Here is an 11,766-nt window from a genome sequence, read left to right as displayed (position 1 = left end):
ACAAGGATTGAAGGTGAAAGTGGCATACTGTGAAAGCCAGACCAGATGCCACTCTACACCACAATGTCTCTCCCATCCTTTCAGCTACTGAAATGCATTCCTCCTCTGCAGAGGGGCCAGAATTGTAAGGGACCTGGAGCTGACATGGCTTTCCCCTCCTTCCAGCCCTACACACAGATGCAGAGTAATTCTGCTGCCCAAAAGTGTTGTTTGAAGGTTACCAATGTGCATGTGAATCCTCAAGCACAAAGCACCTGGTGTATGGTTGCCTATAACCTCTTCTCCCTTGCCCTCTTCCTGGAAAATCTGTAAGTAAGTCTCTAGGTAGGACTAAAGATACCACCTCTCTGGTGTGGGAGCTAGGCCCAGCAAAAACCAAGGCATTCACATGACCTAAATGTCCTAAAAATAAATAAATAAATAAATAAATAAATAAAACTAACTAACTAAATAAATAAATGTCCTATGATCTCCTGATCAACTTCTATGACTGACAGAAAAATTCAAGCCTAAGCAGGCAGCCTCCCCTCATACTACTTGAGATTATTTATGGAAGGTAAAGATATGTGAAGTAAATTTTACTCGAAATCAAAGACCTAGACTGCTGAATGCTAAGATTTCTTTTCATTTTGCTTTCTTTGGGAATAAGAGTATTGGATCAAAGTAACACCTCCCCTTTAAGACTAAAAGAATTATTTTCATATTTTCCTGATGGAACCAGAGCATACTTAAATCCAGCATCCAGGGATACCAGATCATTGGTAACACCATAATTAGGATAAAGCCACCTGCTAAAACTGAATTGAAAATTTGTTAAGGTGATTCAGTGATCATAAGGTAGATGTCTTTTATTAAAAATGGCTCTCTGGAACACTTCTGTCCTACTGAGGAAACAAGCACTGAATGAAGGACATCTTTGCAGACTTGGAGTGGAGAGAAAGTTAGAGGCTGCATGCAATTGTTCTATACAAAGTACAATGCAATGGCCCTGCTGGGCCTGAGGCATGCTGTGTCATCTCTCCATGGTGGAAAATAAAGGGAGAGCCATCAGAAGCCATGAGAACCTGAGCTGTACAAACAAGCCTGGGTTCACCTATTATAAATTCATTCTTTGGCTTCTCAGGAGTAACTCGAAAGTCATCTCTACTTAAAACCTGTAGCACAACACCACGTATTACAATAAATAATGTGAAATTCATATTACTTTATTAAGTGAAAAAAAGAAAAACCCTTAGCAAAGGAGCTTCTTATTGCTCTATTACCCAAGTCAATTAAAATTCAAGAAAATTAGTGATGAAAATCTCAGACAATCTTTCTTTTTTGTTTTAATTTGTGAGGGAGGGTATGAAAAAAAAAACAATATGTGAGTCTTATTTGAAACCATATTGAATTTTAATCATAGCAAATGTGTTTTAACAGTAGTCATAAAATCAACATTACCACATATACAAAGGACAAGACACCAGTTTGGCATACAAAAATACCATATATTAAAATTGGGTTCATTGGAAAAACTCAGGACTGGCTAAGACACCATCTATAACAGAGAGAGCAAGCAAGAATGCTTTTAAGACATTCAGATTTATAAACAGCAGCTTGATATCCCCTTTATGAAGTCAATATTTGGCAACATTTGGACATTATTTTCTACACAGCCTAGCAGCTCATTTATCTGTAGGGAGATCTGGCCCTTTAAAAGAAAAGCTCTTAAAATAAATAGTCCACATAATTGTAAAAGAAACATGTCAAGGACTTGAGCAAACAGCCTCTGAGTAGCATTAATCCAGCCATTTGTCTGGAATACTTGTTATCCAGGGGGCTAGAGAATCCACCTGAAGCTGTTAAGAATGGGCAGAACCCAGGACAGCAGCTACATGGCTTATGTCAGAGGAGTCTGCAACCACCTCACGCTGAAGCCAGCTTCCACACCTGTAACTGTCCAGTGAGACAAACACAAACAGTGGAACAAATAAATATAATACATGACAACAATCAGTATGTAAACCAAAACATTCGATTAATTTTCTCAACAGTATTAAGATACTCAAGATAGATCCACAAAATTAGGTAGTGCATTCCACAGTTTAGACGCCTCCATTTGTACTGCATCAACCATCAACTCCAACTGGAGCAGACTCTGGAATTGTCTATAGAGTGCTGACAACCTGACTCAAAGAGTAAGGCTGAGGATAACAAGGAAAATGGGCCTCATGAAGAAATCATTAATTAGCTGAGCACATTTCCTGTGTGTTTTCAGCTCACCAATCTTGAACTGAATTTGGTACCCACATTTGAAAGCAAGTTGTGCTTGACTAAGTTATCCCAGCTCCCCTGTGCTACTTTGTTCAGCCGGCTTCTGCCATGACTCATTTCAATGTGTATGGCTTGTTTGCAGCTACCACCCCAATATAAATCTTCCTTCTTTAAGTATTTTCTCTGCCTAACCATCAACATAGACTGCTGGCTTTGTCATTACCTCTCCCAAAGAGGTCTATTTAGTAGTTGGGTTGTCTTCCAGCCAATCCAGCCAGAACCAGGTGAGATAGAAGCTAGTGTGTGCTTTCACTATTAGAGATACATCAACTTGTTCCTCCTATAAGAGGTATTTGCTATGTCTTTCTCCTCTCTTCTCATGCTCCTTTACCACTATCAGATCCAACCACCTTCTGGGTTCACAAAGCAAATGTCAGCATAAAAACTGACCATCTCTTTGGAAAACTCTTATTAGAATATCCCAGGAATTCACACTTCAAGGAGATTATACAAGATTTCCCCATGAGCTACTAGCCTTGTACCCTTTGATGATAAATTTAAACAGTGTTCTAGAAGAATGGGGACAGTTAGAAGGGAACATCTCTGCTAAAACCAAGAAAATAAACTCTGTTGCAGGTCTCAAGAGACCTCTCAATATCTTGCTTAAAACTACTGATTGCCCTTTAAACATTATATTAGAATAAAATTTAGCTAACAAGATGAGTGTTCAAACACCACTACCTGATTAAGTGTGATACACACGGTGGCATACCACAGGCAGTGAATCCAGAAAAAATCAAAAGATCATTGACCAGGTTGAGCAATGAAACTTGTGTAGAAAAAATGGAAAATACATTGTGGGAATGCAAGAATACTGGCACACCATCCCAACTCCTCAAGCAGAGCCAAGAAGTAAGCTATTTGGAAGATAAAAATTAAATGCCCCACTTGCTTATGTTTCTCAACAATCAAAGGTTCTTCCACTAACTATGCACAGTAGAACCCACCTCTTCCTGCATATAAGAAGTCTGGAGAGTTTAGTTCAATAGACATTTCCAAAAGTAGTTGCCTGGATGTAATGTACGCAACTTAGCAATTCTTAGGAAATACTCTAAATTCAACATTACATAATCTACAAATTGGGAGACATATCCAACATCTTTTTTACCATAAATATCAATTATAGAAAAATCAGATAGGTGAGTGTGCACGTGTATGTGTATCTGTGTGTGTGTAGTGAGTCAATTGCATCAGAAAAATTGATTAATTGAATTGCCACTTATTTTTGAGAAGTATTTCATGTTGAAAAAAACCCAGCAGCTGATCATCATTGCATTTGAAATAGATGATTATTTCCAAAACAGTCACTAAATTATTTTGGCAACCTCATTCTTCTCTAGTTTCTGTATGGGTAAGGATTACCTTGCGGGTGATGTTTTATTGAGAATGATGGAAACATCAAGGAACAGCTTCTCCATCTAGGTCAAGGATGACAAATCGACTGGCCAACATTTTGGTGTGAAAGCAAAACACTGCCTAGTTGGCAGCAGTATTTTTCTATAGGGAGGCAGAAATTGCAGTCTTTTGTCTATCATTTTACTCATACAAATAACCTTTGGGTTTCTAATTAAGCCTACAGAAAAACTACTATTTTGAAAAAGTTTTTAAATAAAATCTTAAAGACAAGCTAAAAAGAACATTCATGCTTACTAGCAAGTTCTAGAATGAAAAGCTAAATTCTGCTATGATATAGCAAATGCATTTGGTTTACATTACATTTGGGAAATAATGAAAACCAATTTTGACACAGCTCTGATTTTTAAATCAAAAATGAAAAATCTCTAAATCAAAATGTAGACTACAATAAATACCTGATGACAGTAACAGTCTGATATGAAAATATATCTCAAGTTGAATTTTCTTCTTCCTTTACTCATTTAAAAAGCAGTTCCAGTAGCTTTAATAACCTTCCATTTTTAAATTCCACTGGGCAATGTTTTTTTCCACTGTAAAAAAAAAAAACTTTTTAAAGTGCTTTGTGCTTCAAATATTTTAGTGATAACTAAAATTAAAGGGAGATACTAAAACAATGTCAAATCTCACTCTAAAAATAATACTTATTTTAGTCTGGCATCTGAAAAATGATGCCAAATATGCCCACACCAAATACAATGACAAGCTAGCAGACTTCAAGGGCAGACAAAAACTCTCTGAGTACTGCAAAGCATGCTTGCTCTTAGATTTCTATTGCAGTGATGAAGATTAGGTAAAATACTGGAAGTGAAGGGGGTTTTCATTGGACTTTTTTTTTTCCAGTATCAAGTACTTTTGGCCAGAAGACCCTAAACACAATTTCACAGTACAGGTCATGCACAGCTTGCAAGTCAAACATTTTACAGCTACTGTCTAACTATTAATTTTGGACAATAGATTCACATGCAGTTAATGGTCCCAGAAAAGGAACTTAATAAAGCAGTGTTTAAGTTTCACCAATTATTCCTTGGTTCAAAGTATCAATAACCTCAAAGGGCAACCTATGAATGCTTATTGCAGTACTTGATCACCTACTTTTTAAGCCCAGAAAAAAATTTTTCTTTTTGTCAACTGCATGTTATTAGCCCACAAACTCTCTCATTAGCCTCACTGTTATATTACAAACACCTTAGCTAGTAGCCAATATGGTAGCCATTAGCCACATGGGTCTATTTAAATTATTTAAATAAAATTTAGACACCAGTTTAATAGCCATATTGTCCCCAGTTTAATTCCCTAACAGCCACTGTGGCCTGTGACTACGATACTGGACAGCACAGGTTATAGAATAGCATTATCATTCCAGAAGTTCTATTGAACAACACTGATCTAAAAACCCCAAGGGCTATGCCACCAAACAGTTGAACTTCAAAGGGACCCACTCTGTGAGTCATGCACAAGAATAAACTGAATTTTATTCTTAAAAAAAAAAAAAACTTTCAGTTTTCTGATCATGGAACTGGAATTCAGAACCAATTTAATTTTCATCACACCTTATTGCCCCAGGTCATTTTACAAAAAAATTTCCCAAGACGATGCTTTTGGAGGGCACATGTGGCTCTACTTAACATATTAAGCAGTCTCTTGCTTATGTCAAGATCATTAATAAGGATGAAAATTCATGCTTCATATAGTTCACTATTTACATAACACTCATTGTCTCTAACTCATGGGGGAGAAAGCAGGCCAATATTTTTCAATTTTAAAAATTCCAGTCACATGGTCCATTTGATAATTTTCTTTCACTGTCTACACTGATCCCTAAATCAACCTCCATTCCCTACCCAGAGAGATAGCTAACTAAAGTAAAGAAATACACATACAAAACAAACCTTCAAGCAACAAACAGTTGACAAAACAAAGGATTGGCAACAACCCTGAAAAGAAGCCTAGCCAGACAAATATACCAACAGAGCTAGGAAGGAACAACAGAGCACATTAATACACAGCTTTTATCCACACTTTACAACAGAATTAATTACAAACTTCCACACTCCTCACTAGCCTCCACAGACTCATCTACAAAAAACAAAGCTAGCAGTGGATGGCCACAGCTTTAATACCTTGTGCTTTTCAGTTGTGACTTTTCACTCATATGCAACTATGAATTCTGCCCATTTGTGTTGCTGGACTTTTGTCACATGGAATAGATAGGCTGTTAGTGTTGTAGATACATGCCAGAAGAGGCCAGAGCAACGGGATGCCAAATAACATAAATATATCATTAAACATGTAAAAAAAATTTTATCTGGCAGGCTGAAGCAGCTCCCTCCCTCTTCCTCCTCCTCCAACACACACACACACACACACACACACACACACACGATTCACATACTGGGGAGCAAACTGCAAGTAGAATCCACTTAACAATTTAAATAACGTTTCTTACTTCAGTAAAACTCGCACATAAAATTCTGATTCGGGTTGCTATTGTTAAGTTATTGTAAGGTCAGGAATCTAGCAGAGAGCCGGTTAATTCTGCACTGCCTAATGGCAGTTCTAGCACGGGATTGTTTTTAAGTAAAAGTTTAGTGGACATTTTTACTCTACAGCTTTGCACTAAGAACCACAGGACATTGTTTCCTCACACAGATTAGTGTCTATATATAACCTACTACACAAGTAGAACTCTATCACATACTACACTACAGAGTTGGTCATTTCATACTGTACACAAATGTAGGCAGTTATCATTCACAAAATTAGTCTGAACATGGTATGGACTAAAATTGCAAAGTCTGTCTGAAATGCAGCACTCTTGGTGCAGCATTTCTCTGCATGCTTTTTCCTCCAAGAGACAGAAATTAGGTCAGACACGCATTGCAGCAGCCTGGGAGCTGAGACACTGACACTAACCCAACAGTATATTATGTTATGTAATAGAGGATAGTATTCAGCTAATATACCTAAATTATTAATACCAAATAAATCCTAGATTATTTGTTGTATAATGCCCAATAGATTACACAATAAAAATTGTACTTTAACCTAATTTCTAGTTTGAGCCTTCAAATACATTTTCTAAAGGTCTTAGGACAAATTTGAAAGATTTGAAATACCAGCATTCATAATTTAAATTGAACTCTCATGTCAATTAAGTGTTAGCTTTGTATCCTATTCTTTTGTTTAATTTCACATTCATTCCATCACTTTAGTATGCATAGCTTGTGCTGTTTAAAGATAATATCATATAAATAAATTAGGTAGTCTCAATCTTACAGGACTATTTTCTAATGTTGCTTTTTGGAAGTAGTCACCACTTAGCTTTCCCTTATTCCCCCCAAACACCACCACCACCTTTGCCACAGTTTTCAGGAATTCAGTGAAATCTAACACATATTTGAGAGGAGTACTTGACACATAGCTCTTACTTCTTGAATTCCACACAAGGAAACAGAATAAACTACAAAGCTCACAGCTACTTCTGAATGCAGACAGCCAGGGATGGGAATGTACCAGTTACCACTAGCAGGTCTTTCTTCATAAGCATCCATACACGGTAACACATTTAAGAATAGCTGAGCATTCATGAGGAACTGGTCCACTTATGTCGAAATGTGTGAGTCATTAGTGTACCTTATCACTTTTCTTAATAAAAACATATTTTGAAATACAAAAGATGTCGCTTTACACCAACAAGATGAAACAAGAATTCAAAAACATTCAACTGTCTTGGAATGGTGTCTGTGAAAGATATCCACAGACTGTCTGTTAAAATGCTCGTCCAGCTTTGCTACTGGTTAACACCACTCACAGCTTTCACAATACATCAAACTAAGAAAAATGTCAAGCTCTTTCCTTACTTTTCATTGGTGCCTAACAAAATACAGAACTTAACATAAAGCAGAGGAGAGCATGCTGGAGCTCACACAGAAGAAAGCCTCACTGGAAGAACAGTTGCCCACCGTGTGACCAGTGATTCATTCACACCACGATGTCGTGCTCCAGGGATTCTTACAAAAGGATTCAAAAACCCGAGGTAACTCAGATTACACACACTTATACAAATGCACAATATTTACATTTTTAAATTCTTATTTTGTGAGATGGCTTGAGAAAAATTGGCATACAGGTTTGCTGTGGGATCAGGCATTTCTCGTTATTTCTCGGTTTATTGCTCCCCTGTTGGGCTTCCCATTTAATAAACATGTAGCAGGATCTAATCACAAGTGAAGAAAAAGGAAGGTACATGACAAAACACAACACACTGGAGACACTTGTTGAAATATTTTCTCCAAAAATAACCCGACAGTCTTTTTCACTTATTTTGATTTGGATGCCATTCAAAATGTATATAAAGCCTTAGCAACTGAATGAAGACTGGGTTTCATTTAAAAAAGAAAAAGCAAAGAAGCCAGTACTGTGTGTCTTCACTGAATTTCACATGTATTAGAGGTTTAATTCTACTTGTATACACAGCACCTCTGGTTTAATCTACTGTTCTAAGATCACATTGTACGCACGTGTGCTGCTGAAGGTCTAAGTAGAATCTGTTTATCTTGTAACATGATCTTGAAAAATCATAAATTACAGCCCATTTAATACATGATTATGAGGATGCATGCAATCATCTTCAAAGCTGTTGCCATAAATTCTCAGAACAATTTTCCTGGAATCTTGTTGCGATCTCACCTTCTGCCCTTGGCATCTGTCTTCAGGTGAATTCAGTGGCAACCCAAAGGCCAGTGCTTGCCACCAAATGGTCAGTGTCACCCCCCATCTTCTCAGCTGGGATCCCATTACCAACACCTGCTCAACCCCTACGTTGGCACCCACAGAGCATCTCCTGCTCTCCACATCAGCCACAGGAAATCACAGTGAAGCGCTTAGAAATGCAAGACATGTTGTGGAGCACGATGCCAAGGAGGAAGACCAGGACACAGGCCACCAGGATGACAGTGCACACACCCGACCAGGTGGAGCTTTTCACCACGCCCCGCCTATCTGGCTCCTCCTCCACCACCTCCTGCGGAGCCCCACCTTGCAGGGGCTGCTGTTCAGCAGGGATGGTCACCACTGTGACAGACTTCTGCTGGCTCCCGGGCAGCAGGCGGCAGCCCATGTCTCCAGGCAGCAGAGTGCGCTCCTTAGAGATGGGTAGGGGCAGCATGTAGCACCCATTGCTGGGAAGTTTGATGAAAACGGGGGTGTGCTCAGAAGTGTGCGGAATAGCGATCACAGCTAGGACCTCGGGGTCATCTGGGAGCTGTGACACGGAGAAGCCTGGGGGCAGCTTGGTGATACCTCGACACCAGGGGCACCTCACGTCCTTCTGGCTTGTCCTCATCTGCTGGAGGCACACTGAGCAGCAGGTGTGTTTACAGTCCAGCAACTTGGGCCTTCGCCGAGGGCTATAATAATTGAAACAGATCTGACATTCCAGCAAAGAGTCCTGGGAGAGTGTCTCCATTGTGGACCTTGCGCAGGAAGGGCAGGGCCAAGACCAGGGGGAAGAAGCTGGTTCCCAGAGGCCACCACTCTGTGTCTTTCTGATGTCGTCTTCCTAATGGCAGGAGGGGCTCATGGAGCTCACAAGTATTTAGCGTTCCTTAGCAGGTGTGTTCATGTCTGAGGGAGATACACAATGCAAGAAAAGTAATTAATTCAAAGAAATCACAATACCAGTATACTTAAAAGATTTATAACATAGCTCCAAAGTCTAGCTTGCATCATAAGCATTAGTATCCAAATGGGAAGACAAAGATTCCTACACTGCCCAGCAGAAGATAAAGTTTTCAGACCGCATGTCAAAATACTCATTTCTAAAGAAATGAATTACCATCAACAGCTGTAAATAATGCCCCTTTATTTCACAAAGAGGGCGTCTTGTTTCATTCTGTACATTTCAGTGGACCCTGGATGTCCTAAAATACACTGGTGAAACACTCTCATTCCAGTATGTGTGTAGCATTCCCTAGAAGCCAGTTTCTTTCCATGGCCCATCTGGCTTTTTCCTGCCTCTACTTATTCCACTATATTATTTCCCAAATTCAGGCAACTTCACAATCGTAGGGGTTTCCTACTTAACTGGCATGTTGTCGCATTAGGCTGAAGGCTTATTCATTTCCAATCAGAAAACACACAAAGTATGTCTTAAACAGAAGCACACAAAGCCATCTTTTCACCTTTCCCACGAACTCATTAAAACCAGTAATCTGTATCAATTAGTTGAAAAGGGACAAAAACAGAAACCAAATAACCAAAACCAATAACAAAAATGGCACAGCAAAAAGCCCTCACAAACATAAAAAAAAGAAAAAAGAAAGAAAGAAAGAAAGAAAGAAAGAAAGAAAGAAAGAAAGAAAGAAAGAAAGAAAGAGAAAAAACACAGCAAGAACTCAAAGGGAGTAGACATCACAAAGGCACAATCATCTCAAAGGCGCCATTGACATTGCCTAGTCAGTTCCTTTCATTTCATCACTATTGAGGTTTGCCCCAAGAAACACAATTGCTTAAATACTTCTTGTTGTTGTTAGTGGGGATCCAACCTATGACCTCACATATTACAGGGAACTACTCTTCCATTGAACTGCATCCTTAATCCCCAAAAGCAAAAACTATTAATTCCCTATTTTTAGTGAAAGTACAGAAGACTGGCAGGCTTTCTTCATTATAAAGAAACAAAACACAAATATGTGAACATGTTAGGTTTCCTCATATAGAGAACTTAAATGAGATTTTCCCTACTCCAAGCCTCCAACAAAGCCAAAACAAAGACTGTCCAGCTGTGTTCCTATTGACACTATCTAAAGTATCTCTCTCTGGATGGAGCCACAATGATTTTTGCAAGAACTATTCCACCATTATTGAGAAATTACCATCATTACTCCAGGACCCTGCCTATACCCAAGGTCGGAAGCCTTCTTTAATATTTTTAAAATTTCTTTTAAAGTGAACAGGAAGCAGTAATAATAAAAGAAGTAGAAATGATACATGCTTTCACTAAACAAAATAATATGAATTGATACAGCTACTTTCTCTTAGTTCAAAGAGAAGAAAGTTTTGAACTAATAGTGTTTAGACAAGATATCATGTCTGCATCTTGTACTAGGAATGACTACTACAAAGACAACAATATGCAATGTATTAATTATTGTAACTGTACTACTAACAAGTTTTGAAACTATCTCATTGCTACTTCTTTCTCAATAAAATTATTTTAAAAAAGAAAATTAGGTTTAGTGACTCTATAGCAAAAGCAGATAAAAATAAATAAATATTAATTTGACAGTATTTGTTGTTCTGCATAACGTTGTCTTCAACTTAGTTGACTTGTTCAGATTACTAGATATATACATGCAAAATTGGAAAAAGAAAGAAAAACATTATAAGAAATTAAGCAGAGAGAAGAAAAAATTAAGCATTAACTGCTCCTTTCCATAGACCAACAGAAACTGATAATACAATCATCCACGCTATCCCACACACATGCATAGATATATCTCTTTCCCCAATTCCCTCTCCTGTCCTCATCTCATTAATTCCTTCCTTTTGAGTAGGTTCATTTCCTTTTCACAATATCTTTGTACTCTTCAAATTTTATTTTCTCTTTCAGGTTCTTACACTAGGGCGACAATACAATGTTTGCAGAAGGTCTGATTTATTTCACTTCAGAGTATGGTCTCTAGTTGTATCCATTTACCACTAAAAGCATCAAATTTATCCTTTTTATAGCTGAGTAATACTCCATTGTGAAAAATACATCTTTTTTATAGGTTCTTTAGTGGATGGGCATTTGGGTTGCTTCCAAGATTTAGCTATGACAAATTGTGCTGCTATAAACATGGGTGCACATACATCATTGTAATATGATGTTTTCAGTTTTCTTAGATTTTAGCATCCTTTGTGAAATTAAAAAAGCCTGTCCCACGATACACAACTAGTGAAAATCGAAATTTAAAAAAAAACAGTGGATAGGCCAAAAATAATCACTGATAAGCAGTGACAAAAGAACAATATATTTTTAGATATTTCAGCTTT

The 11,766-nt window shown here is 37.9% G+C and overlaps 1 protein-coding gene across 5 annotated transcripts in view; it reads right to left on the bottom strand.

Annotated features, from left to right (window-relative positions):
* Positions 1 to 1,379: 1,379 nt before the first annotated feature.
* The window catches only part of Rnf152 (ring finger protein 152), an 87,156-nt gene continuing 76,769 nt past the window's right edge, over positions 1,380 to 11,766 (bottom strand). For 4 of the 5 annotated variants that reach the window (XM_023723143.1, XM_023723142.1, XM_023723141.1 and 1 more), the window contains one exon: positions 1,380 to 9,354. In XM_023723143.1, the coding sequence (XP_023578911.1) occupies positions 8,585 to 9,196 (612 nt within the window). In that variant the 5' untranslated portion in view covers positions 9,197 to 9,354 and the 3' untranslated portion in view covers positions 1,380 to 8,584. Of the gene's footprint in view, positions 9,355 to 9,565; positions 9,657 to 11,766 lie in introns of those variants that run through there. The other variant, XM_023723144.1, reaches the window with a different exon arrangement.

Source organism: Octodon degus, unplaced genomic scaffold (genome assembly GCF_000260255.1).
Source record: "Octodon degus isolate 3935 unplaced genomic scaffold, OctDeg1.0 scaffold00097, whole genome shotgun sequence".
Classification (NCBI taxonomy): domain Eukaryota; kingdom Metazoa; phylum Chordata; class Mammalia; order Rodentia; family Octodontidae; genus Octodon; species Octodon degus.
The sequence above is the reverse complement of the archived record's forward strand: the minus strand, read 5'-3'. Positions and strand labels throughout refer to the sequence as shown.